The sequence below is a fragment of the Tachyglossus aculeatus genome, chromosome 10 (assembly GCF_015852505.1).
Source record: "Tachyglossus aculeatus isolate mTacAcu1 chromosome 10, mTacAcu1.pri, whole genome shotgun sequence".
NCBI lineage: Eukaryota > Metazoa > Chordata > Mammalia > Monotremata > Tachyglossidae > Tachyglossus > Tachyglossus aculeatus.
Genome location: NC_052075.1, coordinates 41868086 through 41887561, shown reverse-complemented (window position 1 = coordinate 41887561; position 19476 = coordinate 41868086). Strand labels below are relative to the sequence as shown.

Sequence of the window (19476 nt, the reverse complement as noted above, 5' to 3'; positions counted from 1 at the left end):
GGAGCCCAAGACAAACACTAAAACCAGTAGTTTCAAATGCTCAAGCAATCAGTACTTGTCCCCATGGTGGAGTTTCTTTGATTAGCTTCACTCCCTTTCCTGCTCTCTGTGGATGATCTGAGCCATGTTTGCAGTTCAGTTGAAAAGTCAAGAATTGACTCAGTGTTTGGAATTAGCCCATATATTTTCTTGCAGAAAAGCAAGAGAGATAATTCATTTGTGCCCATCTAATCTGCTCCGGCAAAGATAACATTTGCAGTTCTGGGTCAAGAGTAATACACAAAGCCCTCTCTGAGATGGGAGTCTGAGAAGCCCTAAACATGTAGTGCACTTTGCTGACAAGTCACAATTGCACACCCTGTGAGCAGGTGAAAGTTTTATTGTGGGGGCATGATTACTCTTCATGGAACCCAGAATAATTTTCTTTCAAGTACCACTAGAGCACCAATTATCCTTCCTTTAAGTATTGATTTGTAGTTCCAGAGTGATTTAAAAGAATACTATCAAGGTTGGCATGATTAAAACCATACTTATTTTTTAATAAAGCATGTTTATACAAATAAATGAAAAGGAGATGGCTGCCATTTTTGACCTGAGGCTTTTAAAGAGTCATAGAATTGGGAAGGACCTCGAGAGATGATCTGGTCCTAGCTCTATCTTCAGGCAGCCTTTTTTCCATAAGTAAAGGTCACATCTTCTCTAAGAGGCCTTCTCCGATCAAGTCCTCTTTTTCCTGGTTCCCTCTCCCCTCTGTGTTGTTTCTGCCCTTGGATCTGGACATTTGATATTCATCTCACCCTTAGGCCCATAGCACTTATGTGCATGTCCATAAATTATGTATTGCAAATTATTTATTCATGTAAATATTTGTCTCCCCTTCTAGACTGTAAGCTTGTTGTGGGCAGGGAACATTTCTACCAACTCTGTTGTATTGTACTCTCCCAAGCACGTAGTACAGTGCTCTGCACACATACCAGAGAAGCAGCGTTGCTCGGTGGAAAAAGCACGGGCTTCGGAGTCAGAGGTCAGGGGTTCAAATCCCGGCTCCACCAATTGTCAGCTGTGTGACTTTGGGCAAGTCACTTAACTTCTCTGTGCCTCAGTTACCGCATCTGGAAAATGGGGATTAAGACTGTGAAGCCCCCGTGGGACAACCTGATCACCTTGTAACCTCCCCAGCGCTTAGAACAGTGCTTTGTACATAGTAAGCACTTAATAAATGCTATTATTATTATGACAAATCTGTATGGATGGAGACTTCACCTCCCTTGGAGACCTCCTTCAGAATTTTATAATACAGTTAAGAAATTTCTCATTCTGACCAACTCTGTACTGAAATATTTTTAAACCATTTCCCCTTATTCATCCCTCTGTAGGCAATCAAACCAATTGGACAGTGCCTTCATAAACAACCTCTAAGCTGTTCTCCCCCTCTAGACTATGAGCTCGTTGTGGTCAGGAAAGTGACTACCAACTGTATTGGATCACACTTTCCCAAGCACTTAGTACATTGCTCTGCACATAGTAGGTGCTCAATAAATATGATTGATTGATGGAAACTTTAATTCCTTTGAAGTCCATTAATTTTGTTCCTCAGCTTTTCTTTTCTGGACTAAATGATCCTAATTACACTTAACTTTCTTTGCAAGATATATATATATATATATATATGTATATATATATATATATATATATATATATATGTATATATATATATATATATATATGTCACCGTACCCGTTCTCGCCTGTCCCGCCATCGACCCCCGGCCCACGTCATCCCCCGGGCCTGGAATGCCCTCCCTCTGCCAATCCGCCAAGCTAGCTCTCTTCGTCCCTTCAAGGCCCTACTGAGAGCTCACCTCCTCCAGGAGGCCTTCCCAGACTGAGCCCCTTCCTTCCTCTCCCCCTCGTCCCCCTTTCCATCCCCCCCATCTTACCTCCTTCCCTTCCCCACAGCACCTGTATATATGTATATATGTTTGTACATATTTATTACTCTATTTATTTTACTTGTACATATCTATTCTATTTATTTTATTTTGTTAATATGTTTGGTTTTGTTCTCTGTCTCCCCCTTTTAGACTGTGAGCCCACTGTTGGGTAGGGACTGTCTCTATATGTTGCCAATTTGTACTTCCCAAGTGCTTAGTACAGTGCTCTGCACATAGTAAGCGCTCAATAAATATGATTGATGATGATGATGATGATGATATATTTTCCAACTCCTTAATAATCTTTTGTCTCTGGAATTTCTCCCGCTTCTCCACACCCTTATTAAAATATGACAACCCAAACTGCACACCATACTATGAAATGGATATGACAAAGTGTAGGGATCTGAGACAGTTACCCCATTGGCCCCAATGATCAGTGTCATTTTTGGATTGAAGTACTGCCCTCCAAAGTCTAAACCATCTGGACCAATTTGGGTCTGGAAGCATTCTCCTACAGAATTCACTCTGTTTTACTCTAACTCACAAATATTTAGCAGAGACCTAAGTCCCTCTTCACTCATGATTGTAGTGAGTTAAATAAGTACTCTTTAAGAATATCATAAACTAAAATTTGGCTGAAATTCCAAACTTGTGTGATACATGATAAATAAATGTGTCTTTGTATTTTAAAAATGTTATCCCCAGTAACAATGCTGTGCAAATAATGTAGTCTCAATAATGATATTCACAACAGCTCAGTCACAGCTAGAACTTTGGTGTATATGTGTAAAGATTTCCTTCCCATAAAGTTCAGAAGAAATTACATCTTTAGAATCAAAACTAGGTCCTGAACTAGTCTTTTTTCATTTAAAATGGGGTCTTCTAGTTCCATTTCTATATCAGCTGGTTGCAGTCACAATTTCTTCCATAATGCGGGTTTTAATGACACGTTTTGGCCAGAACTTTGTTAGGGAAATAGGAAATGCTTGCCAACATGAGTCTGTTTGGAAACTGCATACTGTTGCAATGGAAGAAATGGTATATGCCCATGCATGCAGCATTGGAAAGGCAGAGTCTTACAGGACACATTGTATTTTCACACAGTGCCATGTTATAGGAGAAATGTGCACACTTGTTTCCTTTGACATGTGGAAATTACCTGGATTTGGAAATCTCTCCTCAAAGAGGCCAGAGTTCTGGGGAACCTGCAGCTCATCTGTGGGAACTCATGAAGAGGGAACAGGTACCATTCATTCATTCAGTTGCATTTGTTGAGTGCTTACTGGGTGCAGAGCACTGTACTAAGTGCTTGGGAATTACAAGTCAGCAACATATAGAGACAGTCCCTACCCAGTAACGGGCTCACAGTCTCGAAGGGGGAGACAGACAACAAAACATGTAGACAGGTGTCAAAATAGTCAGAATAAATAGAATTAAAGCTATATGCATATAATTAACAAAATAAATAGAATAGTATAAATGTACAAATAAAATAGAGTAATAAATCTGTACAAATATATACAAGTGCTGTGGGGAGGGGAAGGAGGTAGGGCAGTGGGGATGGGGAGGAGAAGAGGAAAAAGGGGGCTCAGTCTGAGAAGGCCCCTGGAGGAGGTGAGCTCTCAGTAGGGCTTTGAAGAGAGGAAGACAGCTAGCTTGGCGGATGTGTGGAGAGAGGGCATTCCAGGCCAGAGGAAGGACGTGGGCCGGGGGTCGATGGCGGGACAGGCGAGAATGAGGCACAGTGAGGAGGTTAGCGGCAGAGGAGCGGAGGGTGCGGGCTGGGCTGTAGAAGGAGAGAAAGGAGGTGAGGTAGGAGGGGGCGAGGTGATGGGGAGCCTTGAAGCTGAGAGTGAGGAGTTTTTGCTTGACCTTAACTAGTTTATTAATGGAGGATATTTGCTAGGACTCATGGTGCCAACCAACATCTGACTGGCTGATTTTCCAATCTGTGGGCCAAAGAGTGGGCCCACAGATGGGAGCCCTTTTCAGGTTTCCATAATATGAAAGTGTAGGGGGGAATGCCTGCTCACCAGGCTGTAACTATGGTAGTGCAGATGGGGTGGTCACTCAGGGAGCCAAACCAAAGGGGCAGGAAAAGAGCACGTCTCCCTTTAGCTCTAGTAGTGTTGCTTCTCAAACCTTCTCCTGTCTTCAATCTGACTGTGGGCCTGGGTTCAACTTCAGAAATGAAGTGGCCTTGATTTAGGGAAGGGTACTCCTGGGGTGTATGTAGAGGAATGGCATTAAGGTCCCCTGTTTCAACTCCTCTCCATCCACTTATTGGATCGATTTTCTCATGTCAAGTTTTTCTTCTTGCTCCTGCCGCTGAGCAAATGGGTGGCAAAGGCTGGGACATGAACCTCTGAGGAGTACTGTTTGAGGGTGAAATGAGGTGATGTGTGGCCATTCTCAACAATCTGATGGAGCAGAACAGCTGCCAAATCCAGCCCGCAGGGCATCTCTCAAATGCATGAAAGCCTGGCATGTGATAAGAATTTGGTAGGAGTTGGAAGAAGGCAGCATGTCCATCCATGATTCTGGCAAATATGATGGATTTTGAGGGGGGTAAAATAAATAGACATTAATTTTTTCATGAGTCTCTCAAAAAGACTCAGAGAACAAATTCTAATCTCACTTTACAAATTTAGATTTGGGGAGACAGATGGTTTGAGTGATTTACAATAATAAAATTCAGTGGATTGATATCAGAGTCTGGCATTAAATTCAAATGCAACAACTTCAATCTGTTATAATCCTAAGTACACTTTTTAATGGGAAGGTGTATGGTTTCCCTTTCCAGGAAAATACATATTGGACTTGAACTGAATATCCATGGCAAAACAGATTTTAGAGTAATGAAGTGGTGAATTCAGGCACTGTAGGCTCTCTATCTGGTCTTTCCAGGCTAATAAATTTACCTCAGTCTGAACTGTCTGAGTTCATCAGGAAACTGTGCTTCTTAGCCATGTAGACCTGATCTCAGTAACTATTTAGTAGATAATGGTTTCAGAATATAATTCAGTATTCAGGGTGTTTTTAATTGAGTCCTTAAATAATTTAAGCACCTGAATTAAAGTGATTTAATTTAAAATGCTATAATAGTTTGGAAAGGCCAGTGTATGTTTCTAAGATCAGGTTACAGTTTTAGTGTCTAATGTCTGCAGTCTCAAAATAATATTTTGGAAGGAATGTACAGGAGGTCTGCCTCAGTACCGCAGTTTAATATGGGGGCGGTGAAAAAAAATCCACACATTGTCAAGGGTCAAATAAATGTCTCCAGTCAAAAAGAGGTGGGCAAACGCTTTTAGTAGGAAGATCAATCAGTCAATTATTAAGGACTCACGCTGTGCAGAGCACTGTACTTAGCTCTTGGAAAAGTACAATAGAGTGAATAGACACGATCCTTGCTCCCATGGACCTTACAATCTAGCAGAGAAGACGGATATTATATAAGATAAAGTCTCAACCTCAAAGAGTGTCTGCTCATTTTGTCCTTCCTTTCCTTAACTCTTGACACCCTTCACCCTACCTTTCTTAGAACAGTGCTTGGCACATAGTAAGCCCTTAACAAATGCCATTATTATTATTATTATTATTATTATTATTATTATTATTGTTAGTAAAGAGAGCCTGGAATTTTTTGAATTAGGAAAGGTAACCTGCTGTCAGGTAAAGTGTTCTTTTCATCATATGTGTGTTTTGGTTTGCATTTCTTTTTGTAGGTGAGAGAAGTGGAAATTTAAAACTCAGTGTCCCTTTGCTGAATCGTTTCTTTCGTAGCAGGTGCTTTGTTGGGTTTAATGAAATCATGAATTGAATTAAGAAGTAGGAACTTCATCTGAATTGCCATTTCTTTTTTTTCCTGCAGGTGGTGTTTGTATTGCTCAATCCCTAAAAATCCCACGTGAACCCAGGTCTGGAGAATTTGACAAAATCATCAGACGCTTGCTGGAATTTCCTAATGCCAGAGCAGTGATCATGTTTGCAAATGAGGATGACATTAGGTGCTTGTCTCCTTATTTCTTGGGTAAAATAAGCTTGCTCCTAGTAGAATATCAGGCTTTATTTTATTTTTATCTTGGCACATACTCTCTTTTCCAACTTAATTCAACTCCAGTATAAATTATTGTGGGGTTTATGCTGAGGAAAATTTTCTTGCACTTATATGACATATTAGGCTTTGTTGCTACACAGACCCAGTGATATTTTCCACAACTAATTCAGAGGTACTAAAGATTATACCAGGCGATTGAAAAAGATGAAACAAATAGAATGATAGGATGATGGGGTTAAGGTTAAGAATAGGTCTAATTGACCTATTTCTTTTTGGAATTGCGAGTTAGTGTGTGAAATAATTGACTAATTAGCTAACATTGGCCCTACTTTGTGTGTACAAGTCAGTTGAGCCAATGTTCTACTGCTCATTGGTGGCATATCTTGGCAAATTCTGAGGGTTTTATTTGTTTGCTTTCTTACAGGCGGATATTGGAAGCAGCCAAAAAGATGAATCAAACAGGCCATTTTCTCTGGATAGGTTCAGATAGTTGGGGTTCAAAAATTTCACCCGTTTATCAACAAGAAGAGATTGCTGAAGGGGCTGTTACTATTCTCCCTAAAAGAGCTTCAATTGATGGTGAGAGCACATATTAACACTCATGTCAATCCAAAGCATGTTTTATTCATTTGTGTTGAGGATTAGTTGGAACTCCCAGAGATTCTGAAACCTGAGTAGCGTGAATTTTTGTCATCATTTACTAGGTGACTTAGGGCACATTACTTTACTGCACTTGCCTTGTTTCTTCAACTTTTAATAAACTGGAGCCTTAATAAAATAGTTCCTGGTTTTTTAATTAGAGCTCCTTGGAAGCTATGTTATTTCATGTAAGTTTAACACCATCATTTAGGAGTGAATTTAGGACATGACATCCCAACAACTAACAAATGTTTGAGGAAACCTTTAACTGGTTCACATAAGTTAATGTACTGCAAACTAATTCCTGTTGGAGGGAAACAGGTTCCCATGAAGCATCTTTTTTATGGTGTTTAATAAGCACTTACTATGTGCCTGGCACTATACTAAGCGTTGGGGTAGATACAAGCTAGTCAGGTTGGAAACAGTCTATGTCCCTCATGAGGCTCACAGTACTATGCACAAGATTGTAGGATTTAATCCCTATTTGATAGATGAGGTAACTGAGGCACAGAGAAGTTAAGCCCCTAGCCCAAAGTCACCCAGCACCAAAGTGGTGAAGCAGGGATTAGAACCCAGATCCTTTTGACTCCCAGACTTGTGTTCTAACCATTTGGCCATGCGTCTTTGTTTTACCAACCAGTGTATTTGGTCCCTATTAATGGCAAATATCAGGACTGGATTTCAGAAAGTCAGCCCTGTGACTTGCCATCCTGCTTTATCTTTAACAAAGTTGATGCAATCCTTCATTGGTGCAATTACCTAGTCTTAATTGTCAGGGATAAACAGGGTTAACGGTCCATAGAGATCAACAGTAAAAGGGATAAAATAATGCTTTAATAGGAACAATCCACAATTTTTTTCCTGAAGTCTTGAAGAACATGGTTTTTAAGTCTGGCTGAATATCATTGACCAATCCAAAATAAATAATGCAAGTAATCCCCAATTAAAGGTGATTGCTAGACCTGTTTTTATGTGTGAGGACCATATCATTACTATTATGTAATTAAATGATTATATATGAGAAGTTAATCAGACTCACTGTTAGATTTTTAAAGAATAATAGTTCCCCAAATTTTTACTAGTCATTCCCAAACTCGCCAGCGTCCTAGTGATAATGTGTTGGGTGGGGGTTGTACGATAAGTAATGTAGGGTGCATTTTCAGTTTTTCATGAAATTTATTACTTAGCCACAGCCCAAACTTTGCTTGCACTAGTGAGCATGGTGATAATGTGCAGTTTTAGTAGACTACATTGATCCCTCTGTTTGGAACAGAATAGAAAACCCAGATTTTAAAAAGTTATTGTTTTATTCAAATTGTTCCTCCTTTGGGTGTTAAATTGGGCTTTGATTTGCAGCATTGAAAAATGCATTTTCACATCTTTCTTGGCTTCTCCAATGCAGGATTTGATCGATACTTTAGAAGCCGTACTCTTGCCAACAACCGAAGAAATGTGTGGTTTGCAGAATTCTGGGAGGAGAATTTTGGATGCAAATTAGGATCACACGGGAAAAGAAACAGTCATGTCAAGAAATGCACAGGTAGCCTCTTCTGTGAAATGTTTTCTTCTATTTCCATACCTCATCCAATGAGAAATGTGTAAATTATTCTTCTTCCAAGTGGATTTCATTCAGCCACCTGAATCTAGACGTCAGAATACACGGGTATCAGTGATAGGAATGTTTCAAGTACACTATTAAGTTTCCTCCAGTCAGGGCCTTTTCTAGGATAGGGCAGTAATTGTTCCAGGTTTGTGCTTTCAGAGGTCCCTTTGCCCTGCTTGAATGAGTGCATAAATGGGACATAAATTCATTGTTAAGGTATTTATTAAATACTAAGTGCCAAAGTACAGTCATAAAAGGCTGGACTGATACCAAATGATCAGACTGTAAGCTTTTCATGGAAGAATGATTGTGTCAGAGTAAGAGGAGGGAGGGAGAAAAGATGTTTACCATTTTATCATTGAAGAAAGGTAGGTTCAGAGATGGGAAGCAAGTTGCCCAAGGTCACACAGCATGCTGGTGCAAAAGCATAGAACTTAGATCTCCTGATTCCCAGTCCCATGATCTTTCATTATTCATTCAATCGTATTTAATGAGTGCTTACTGTGTACAGAGCACTGTACTAAGTGATTGGAAAGTACAATTCGGCAACAGATAGAGACAATCGCTACCCAACAATGTCATGGGGGGGCGGGACGGGGTGGGGGAGAGAAGCCTAGATGGTTTTAGGAATTAAGCTATTGCCTCCACTAGACTGTGAGCCGCTTGAGACCAGGAATCGTGGCTACCAACTATATTGTATTGTACTCTCCCTAGCTCTTAGTACACAGTAAGTGCTCAATAAATGCCATTAATTGATTGTTTGACTTGGCAAGGAGTTCCACCCCTTATACCATCCCTCTCTCCCTCAGGAGCAAAGTGTCTGCACTGACAGATTTGACTCAGCTCTTGTGTCACCTAGCATTGGTCAATGAGTAGGGGGTGGATTTGACTGCAGTCATTCAGTCAGTGGTATTTATTGAACACTTACTATGTGCAGAGCTTTGTACTAAGAACTTGGGAGAGTGCAAGACAATAGAATTAACATACACGTTCCCTGCCCCAAAAAGCTTGCAGTCTAGAAATACGTTTAACATACACGTTCCCTGCCCCAAAAAGCTTGCAGTCTAGAAATACGTCATGGGTTTTGTGATTCTTGAACCAGGTTGCCAAAGTATCTGGTGCACTAGTGACAACAGAGCATAGACACCGAACTCATATTTGGCCTCCAAGGGGACACAAGCAATGTGAACCTGAGATTAGAAAAAGGCAGCCCAAAATTGAAACATTACTGGAGATTATAGACTCTTTAGAGTGTAGCAAAAATACTATTTCATTGAAGTACTATGGTAGAAATTCTTGAAGGTAACTTTATTTGTATGTAGTTTTTCATGCAGATCCCATCATGGTAGCTAATCAATCAATCGGGAAAATACAATAACTAAGATATGATTCTTCCCCATAAGGAGTTTGTAACCTACCTGGGGATACAGTCACTAAAATAATTTACAGACCAGTGGAAGAGGGAAGTGTACATAAGTATTTAAATAAAAGGGAATGTAAGCTGTGTATATAGGTACTAAGGGAATCTGTGTATACACCAATAGGTGGTGCAGTTATAACCTAGAGAAAGTATAGATTAGTCAGGAAAGGCCTCTTGGAGATGTGATTTCAGAAGGGCTTTGAAGATGGGAGAGTTGAGGTCTCTTAGATTTAAAATTAGGATGGAGTTCCAGCCAAGAGGGAAGGTATGAGCAAGAGGTCTTTGCCAGGAGAAATGGGAAGGAGAGTAAATTAGCCGGAGAGGAATGAAGAGCGTGAGCTGGGGTATACTGGGAGAAGAGAATGGGTAGGTAGGAAGGACAGAGCTGATTGAGTGTCTTAAGGCCCATAGACGTTTCTGCTTAATTCAGAGAGGAATGAGCAACAATTGGATGATTTTGAGTGGAGAGATGAAAATCTAATTTTAGAAAAAACAATCCAGGCAGCAGAATGAAGAATGGACAGGAGAGGGACAAGAAACTGAAGACAGGAAGGTTAGAGAGGAAGCTGATGCAGTAGTGGATATCACAAGTGTCTAGGCCAACATAGGGGTCATTTGGATGCCATGGAAGTAATGGAAACTGAACATGTTCTGAAGGAAAACTTGACAGTATTTGGCAACAGATTGAATATGGGGTTTGAAAGAGGGGAAGATGTCAAGAAAAATATCAAGGTTGCAGGCTTCATTCATTCATTCAGTTGTATTTATTGAGCACTTACTGTGTGCAGAGCACTGTACTAAGTGCTTGGTAAGTACAAGTCGGCAGCATATAGAGACGGTCCCTACCCAACAACAGGCTCACAGTCTAGAACTCAGAGAAGGGAAGGAAGGCATTGGTGTCAACTATAATGAGAAAGTTAAGTGGAGAAGAGCATTTGGGAAGGAATAATCGTGACAATTGTTAAGTATTTACTACATTGCCAAGCTCTGTGTTAAGCGCTGGAGTAGATAAACTACACTCAGATCCGTCTCAGTCCCTGAACCAAATGGGGCTCACAGTCTAAGGGAGAGAGGAAATAGGTATTCACTCCCCATGATTGAGATGAGATGAGGAAACTGAGGCACAGACAAGTTATGACTAGCTTAAAGGCACAGAGCTAGCAAGTAGGGGAGCTGGGATTGGAAAGTCCTAGGCTGTATCCACAAGGCAATGCTGCATCAGTGTTCTTCAAAGAAGATGAGGAGTTTGGGACATTATTTTGGTAACCAAAAATAGATGAATTAACCTGAATCTGATATTTCACCATTCAGTCAGGAATGGAGGATGAAAAAATGCTAAGAAATCCTTGATTATTTACTTTTAATGGCATTGAAAAGTTTCTCCAGGTGTATTAAAGGGGGAGTACCTCAAACTGAAACCCACACCAAGGTTTACATTCACATTTTAAGGCAAGAAAGCGGTCATCTAACCTGCTAATGATGAAACTGTGTAGAGGAGTGTGAATACAAGGCTGATGAAAATATGTGTCTAACAGCTGAAAACTGACTTCATTACCGATGGCCCAGAAACTACTGTGGTCTAGAAATTGATCTCTTCAGACCTGTGATGTCTGCAAAGTCTAGTTCAGCAAACTAGTTGCCATACATTTGATGAGGAAATGAATGTGGTTTGTAGAACCTTGGCACATTGAAACTTTGTATTTCCACATGACTTCAGGAAACAGTCAAGACGGTTTCCTCTGGCATCCTGGGCTATTTCCAGGTTTGGTAATTCCACCCATTGTAGAAGTTGTTTATTAAGAGATCATTGCATCTGAGAGCTACTGAGCTCCTGCCAGCTACTGCTACTTAATCCTCTCAAATAAATTGCCCTGGTTTTCAGTGAAAAGATGCTTTTTTATTTTTTTCTCTTTTTACAATCTCCTACCTTGTTATCAGTGGGGGCTGTTAGTTTTGAACTGCACCCCTATGTACCTGAACTCCACCTACATACTTTTCTCCTCTGCTTCCTCCTCCAGAACACTCATTGGGCTTTCTGTGGCCCTCCTTCCATCCCCTACATTTTCTCATTGACCCCACCCCCACCCCCAACTTCTGTACAGTCTTCATACACCCACTCTCTCTTTTCCCATTATCCCTTGAACCTACTAATCCTCAATGCATAAACACAAGCCCTCTACCTCCTTCCTCACCTTTCCTTCCTAATGATTATTTTACATCCATGGTGGTATTTATGAAGCACTTACCTATTCCCAAGCACTGTGTTTAGTGCTGGGGCAAACATACAATAACCAGATTGGACCCAATCCCTGTCCCACACAGGGTTCCCAATCTAGGAGGAAGAGCAGGCAGTTTATCTCCATTTTACAGATGAAGAAACTGAGGCACAGGATGTTAAATGACTTTTCCAAGATTAGGTGGGAGGCCAACTGCCAAACCGAGACTAGAATTCAGACCTCCTGACTTTCAGTCCTGTGCTCTTTCCCACTGCTCCTCTTTTTCCTTCCTTTCTGTGCCTTAACTAACACCCTAATTTTGAGTCTTGTGACTAGTTCCTCTGGATCCTTCCCTCTATCCCACATTGCTAGTGGGCCTCCTGGCCCGACTGCCAGCTTGCCTTCTTTCTTTTAGCTTCTTCTGGCACTTGGAAACCCAGGGCAGTGATCCAGCAATTCCATTTGAGTTTGCCGACATAGAATGCAAGAATCAGAAAAGGCGCCATGCAGGGTCTGGCTCAGATCTAACTCCTTTTCCTCAAGGGGATTGCGAGTCACCTTGAGGGGATTAGGGGAGGAAGACCTGAGCTTTTTGGATTTTTGCTGAGTTACTAAAGTGTTCCACCATTTTGTTCCTCTTCTCTCCCCTACTCCGAGCTCTGAGTGCACCACAGAAGACTGGATTGCCCCCCTGTCCCTCACCTGTTCTGACAATTCCTATAGGGACAGGAAATAGGCAAGCTGGTTGGCTCCCTATGGATTGCAAATTCAATTCCAAAAACAAGAAGAAAGATCAATGCAGCTGCTCCAAATCCCGATATCACCATCCTCATCAGTAGTAGTTATTAAATTATATAGTGGGCAGATAACTATACTAGGTGTTTGGAGAATGTACAGAAGATGGATAAGACCTGTTGTATGTGATTGAGGAACTTCATGCCTAATGGGGAGAACACAGAGAGGAGTTGGGTTTTTTGCTTCTTGCCCAGCTGAGTGCCAACATCTCCTCTCATATTCATTGCCTCATATGCCCCATACTAAGGTGACCCAAGAGGGTTATTCTGGGTCCTGGGGAGCAGAGTGGATAGAAAATCTACCATTTCCAGCATTTGGCAATGGTTGAATCCTGCTCTTCTGCCTCAGAGAGCTCTGATTGTCCACCTAAATTTCCATCACACTTCCCAGTGTCAGTTCCTCATCCCCTACTACACCACCCGTCACAAAATTAAGCTATATTGAGCTATATCCAGAACTCACGAAAGAAATCCAGATTCCACTGTTAGCCTAACAAAACAGAGAAGACAGGAGGGCTAGAGAGCACTTTTTGTTTTCATTTAGGGATCTTGCCTGATTTTACTTAGGCCTGCCTTAGTTCTTTTAGGATCCAGCCTCTGGGGGTTGTTCTTGTTACCCTGGCAGCCCTGACGCTATAGAGGATATGACCTTCATCAGTGTTACTATCAACCAGTCAATCAGTATTAATAAAGTGCTTTTTTATGCACAGCATTATATGAAGTCTTTGGGAGAGTATGAAAAATTTGGTAGATATGATTCTTATCCTCAAGGGCCTTATAATTTAGCCAGGGAGATAGACACAAAAAGAAATTTCATGTTTGGTGGAGCAACAGAGTTTAAAGATGTGTACATAAATGCTACTGGGGTGAGGGGGGTGGGGCTGGGGGGTGCATGCCCAAGTGCTTAGGTGGCATGGAAAGCCTGAAGTGGTAGTAGTGGGGGATAACCCGCATGGCTCAGTGGAAAGAGCAGGGGCTTTGGAATCAGGGGTCATGGGTTCGAATCCTAGCTCTGCCATTTGTCAGCTGTGTGACTTTGGGCAAGTGGCTTAATTTCTCTGTGCCTCAGTTCCCTCATCTGTAAAATGGGGATTAAGACTGTGAGCCCCCCATGGGGCAACCTGATCTCCTTGTAACCTCCCCAGCGCTTAGAACAGTGCTTGGCACATAGTAAGCACTTAATAAATGCCATCCTTATCAGCGCTTAGAACAGTGCTTTGCACATAGTAAGCGCTTAATAAATGCCATTATTATATTATTATAAATAGCACCAATGGCTCTGCCCTACTGCAGGGTCCTATCGTATAAAGAGAAGCAGCATAGTTTAGTGGATAGAGCACGGGCCCGGGAGTCAGAAGTACTTGGATTCTAACCCCAGCTCTGCCATTTGTCTGCTGTGTGACCTTGGGCATGTCACTTAACTTCTCTGTTCCTCAATTACCTCATCTGTAAAATAGGGATTAAGACTCTGAACCCTATGTGGGACAGGGACTCTGTCCAACCTGATTTGCCTATATCTACCCCAGCACTTAGTATAGTGTCTGGCACATGGTAAGCACTTAACAAATACCACAATTGTTATTATTTTTTTTTAATAAAGCAAGTCCTGCCTGACAGCAACAGTAATTTGGGGTTTCTTTCTTCCAAAAGAGGAACATGTGCAACCCCTGTTTTGAAGCCCAAGCATATGCAGATCCTGGGCAATCCATGATAGGACACTCCTTCCCTTTCCCATCCCCTTTCCACAGTATCTATGGTGTGCTTACTGCGTTCAGAGCACTAAACTAAGTGCTTTATATGAGAGTAATTGGAGTGGCTATTAGGTCTCAATCACAAACCAGATGTTGTTAATACCTTGTGTCTATCCAGTGGGCTGGGGGAACTTGGCTGACACTGATGCTTATGAAATAAAGATGAATTTACCTTGTTTGAATGGTCCATTGATTCTTATTAATGATAATAGTAAATATAGCAGTAGCAGCCATAGGGTCCAAGATTTGTTTTTTTTTCCCTAGGGAACAGGAATCCTATGTAAAGAACTGAACAGTAACCTCAATATATAGGTCCATAGGTCCTTATGACTGCCTATCTACCCTCTATCTGAACAAGAGACAGAGAAATTAAATTGAAGTGGGAAAGACATAGGGATATAATTCCCTGACTAGCCTGTGATAAAACTCAAGAACTGGCTATTGAGGCCTCCCGTGGAGTCTCTGTTCCTGGAGATATTTAAGGAAAGAACAGGCACCATCTTATATTTGATGGAATAATCTTTGGTGCCTTTGGGAAGTGGTGGTTTTTAAGGGGTTTTGAAGGTGGACAGTGACATGGTTTGGCAATTTTTAGAGGGAGAGAATTTCCCTCTGGAGCAGGAATGCTGTGAGCTGTGTGTTAGTGACAGGAGCAAGGTACAGTCTGAAAGGAGTGAAGACTGAATGGTTGGTGGGTAACAGAAGAAGAGAGGGGATAAAGAAATAATCAATTAATGGCATTTATTGAGTGCTTACCTTGTGCAGAGCTCTGTACTAAGCACTTGGAAGAGTACAGTACAACAGAATTAGTAAATACTTTCCCTGCCCATAACGAGTTTACAGTGTAGAATGAAAAAGGAGTCAATTGGTAGAGAGCCTTAAAATCCAGTGTTTAGAAGAGTTTTCTTGCTTCAGAGAGAAGTGAGTATCCATTGGAAGTTTTTAAGAGGAATGGTGCATTCTGAATAGAATTTTAGATAAGTGATCCAGGTAGTAGTAGAAAGATAGACTGAAGAAGGAAAAAAGCTTGAGGCAGTAAGAACGGGAAGGAAGCGGAAGCTGTGATCCAATCTAATGTCTGGTGACTCCATGAGTAAAAATATAGGAACTATAATTTCCAATCTCATCAAAATGTGTAAATGTGACACTTAATTAGTTGATTTCAAGTAACACACAAATAATGCACCTGTGGCTGCAAAAAGAGATTGCAAATGTTAAGATAGAGATTGCAAATGCAAGACACTTAAAGTAAAAGTTTACTAAATCAATTACTTAATGTATGCAGAACACTGTATTAAGCATTTGAAAAAGTACAGTACAATAGCATTGGTAGGTACAATTTTTATCCACAAGGAGCTTACAGTCTAAAAGGAATGGAGAATAGATACCTAATCTCCATTTTATAGATGAGGCAATGGAGGTACAGATAAATTAAGTGACTTACCCCAGGTCACATAGCAAGGAAATGATAGAGCCAGGGTTAGAACCCACATCTCCTGATTTCAAGTCCTGCTCTGTTTCCACTAGGCCATACTGCTCTGGGAATGGTGAGGGTGGTCTCCTCCAACCATACAACCCCTTAGCTGTAGGGGAAGCAGCCTGGTGTAGTGGAAAGAGCACAGAAGCTGTAGGTTCTAGTCCCAGCTCCATCACCTGCCTGCTGTGTGAACTTGGGCAAGTCATTTCACCTCCTTGTGCCTCAGCTTCATCACCTGTAAAATGGAGATTCAATACCTGTCCTCCCTCCTACTTAGACTGAGAGCCCCCTTCTTAAAATCACCTCCCCTTCAAGAGACCTTCCCCGATTAAATCCTCACTTCCCCCCATTATCCCTCTCCCTTCTGCATCACCTTTGCACTTGGATTTATACCCTTTAAGCTCTTGATTTTCACCCCATCCTCAAACCCACAATACATGCACATAGCCATAATTTATTTTGTCAGGCTACCCTTCTAGGGTGTAAATATTCAAAAGACAATTACCCTCCCTTCTTTAAAGCCTTATTGAAGGTACATCTGCTCCAAAAGGCCTTCCCTGACTAAGTCTTTCTTTCCTCTTCTCCCAATTCTTTCTGCATCACTCATTCATTCATACAATCAAATTTATTGAACGCTTTCTGTGTGCAGAACACTGTACTCAGTGGAAAGAGCATGGGCTCGGGAGTCAGAGGTCATGGGTTCTAATCCCAGCTCTGCCACTTGTCAGCTGTGTGACTTTGGGCAAGTCACTTCACTTCTCTGTGCCTCAGTTACCTCATCTGGAAAATGGGGATTAAGACTGTGAGCCCCATGTGGGACAACCTGCTTTACTTGTATCCCCCCCCAGTCCTTAGAACAGTGCTTGGCATGTAGTAAGCGCTTAACAAAGCCATCATTATTTATTACTGTTATTTACTACATGCTTGGGAGAGTACAATATGACAATTCCCTGCCCACAATGAAGTTACATTCTAGACACCCTGAGTTGCTTCCTTTATTTATCCCCTCTCCCAACCCCACAACACTTATGTACATATCTGTAGTTTATCAATATTAATGTCTGTTTTCCCCCTCTTGACTGTATGCTCATTGTGGGCTGGGAATGTGTCTGTTTATTGTTATATTGTACTCTCCCAAGCCTTAGTACAGTGTTCTGCGCACAGAAATCACTCAAAAAATTCAAATGACTGACTAAATTCCTTGTGGGCAGGGAACATGTCTATCAATTCTGTCATATGGTACACTCCCAAGTGCTTAGTACAGTTGTCCAAACACAGTAAACACTCAATAAATATGATTGATTGACTAACTGGGGCTGGGCTAGGTCCACCTGTTTATCTTGTATCTACCCCAGCACTAAATCCACATTACTTACTTGGCACATAGTAAGTGCTTAACAAATACCACAGTTATTATTATTGTTCTGATAAATAAAGCCCAGAAGGATTTGCTTTATGATACAGAGGTGGATGTGGGAGTTCAGGAAGGTGTTTCTGAGGAGCTGCTGAAGGAAGCATAGGAAGACTAGCTGGAGGCAGGGAGCACCGTATTGGAGGAAGCAACACAGTTCAAGGTGTAACAGAAGAAACAAGACCCAGGTTTCCAGGTGAAGAATGTTCTTCCCTCAGTTTTGGCTGCCGACTGGTAATTGCTAAATCCTCTCCTGACCTGGGAGGCCAAGACATGAGAGGCCATAACTTGGCATGCCCAGGCTGACCTTTGACCAGCTCTACACTAGTACGTTATCCAGCCATTTCTAACTCAAATCATTCTCCCTCAAATAATTGAGATTAAAGAATACTTTGGGGCGTTGGAATTACTAAATTTGGTTACTGTTGTCGGCCAAAGCAGATTCATTAGACTACTTTGTCTTTTGAAAGGAAAGTTGGCGCTAAAATGGAAAGTGCAACTGAAATGTTAATTAAAAGAATTCCTTCTTGCATGGGCTCTCACTGTTAAAGGAGAAGTAAATTTCTGTAGGATAGGCAATTTATTTAACTATTCTGCCAGCCTAATCTTGTCTTTAAATGCCTTTAATGACTGACTAGAATGTTAAAAATAGATGTGGTGGAAATGATTCTACAAACATGGAGAAGCCTATGCACATTAGACACATTTTAATTTGCTCTGACAAGGTGGAATTTGGAGTAACTGAAAATAGAATACCATAGTACATAGGTTGATGTTTAAAATCCATGTTGATTATATTTTCATGGGATTTTCAAAGGATGAGAGTATTTCATTACTGTCTCATAGAATACAACTACAAACTAAAAAACACTAGCCTAAGAGAATAACTTTTTCTTGTATGTAAGCATTCTGAGACTTTGGAAATGGGATGATAATCATCAACTGAGAATTGAATGTCTAAGTGCTCAGGAGATCATTTTATCATTGTCTTTGAAATGAAACATTTCCATTTCTAAATACTGCGGTAGTTGAGGGCAGATTAATTCTTTGTTAGAATTCTCTAGGCCCTTTTAGCATTAACATTTCAGCAGTTGATTGCTTCTATTGCCCCACTGAAACGGTTTTAATCTTACTTTTTCAAATCATAGCAGATCTCCATGGTAAATCTTTGGTAGTGTAGATGCTTTAACTTTATTGGAACAGTTGAGGGGAGGCTTTAATGGAATTTACTTCCTGTAGATGTGATCTGTGATGGAGGATAAATATGAGAAAACAAATTAAATGTCCAGACTTGGACAAAACAAAAACCCCCAAAAAACCCCTTTGGCCCAAGTAGAAGAAGATTTGTGGTTGTGAGGACTTTATATCATGGGTTGGTCATATTTTTTTGAGACAGTAAGGCATTGGCTTTCTATTTTGTGGTCAGCTTACATTGCATATTTGTTTAGATTTAAAGAACAAACCCACCTGTCCCACCAACTCTCTCAACAACCCATCTAGTTCCTTTTCAGGAAGAAAATAAGCATTGTTAGTCAGACGGTTAGATAATGGCCACATTCATTACTCCCCGAGGAAGGACCTGGTGCTCAACGGTGCTGATTCAGCAGATTGTGGTCGTATTATCTAAAGCCACAACAAGCACAGAAGTCAGCCAGAATCAGGGTAGAAAAAACAAAACAAGAAGAGACAGAATCTCTCTACTTAAAACTCTTGTGCTTTCTTGCCAGATGGGGTGAAGGAATGGTTTTAAAATTGAATGAATCCTTTTTCAATGAAAATAGACTTGCTACCTGCTAGGGCTGGAATCTTTCCGTGATCTTTTTTTAATTTTTTTTCCCCTATTCCTAGTCAGACCTGCAGTGGAAATTTGAAGTATACTTGTAGTGAATTGAGATATCAGATCTGATAGCGAAAGAGCAGAGTGATAGCCCGTTTTAGGATAGAGGTCCTTTTAGCTGGGATTGTGATGGAAACAGGAACAGTGAACTTAGTGTGCAATGTTGCTAATAGCTAGACAGACTAATGAGGCTCATCATATGAAAGATTTTTTTGAAAACACTGGGTATCTGGACAACCCTGTTGCACACCGTCCCCTTCCCTCTAATGATGAGGTGAGGAGGAAGGGCCAAAGGAGGGAATATGGGATTAAAGGCTCTAGCATTGCAGGGTATT

At 41.1% G+C, this 19476-nt stretch overlaps 1 protein-coding gene across 1 annotated transcript in view; it reads left to right on the top strand.

Annotated features, from left to right (window-relative positions):
- Positions 1-19476, top strand: part of GRM8 (glutamate metabotropic receptor 8) — a 438522-nt gene that overhangs the window by 203366 nt on the left and 215680 nt on the right. Inside the window, exons 4-6 of the mRNA XM_038752335.1 lie at positions 5808-5943; positions 6418-6572; positions 8035-8172. Of these exons, the coding sequence (XP_038608263.1) occupies positions 5808-5943; positions 6418-6572; positions 8035-8172 (429 nt within the window). The remainder of the gene's footprint in view (positions 1-5807; positions 5944-6417; positions 6573-8034; positions 8173-19476) is intronic.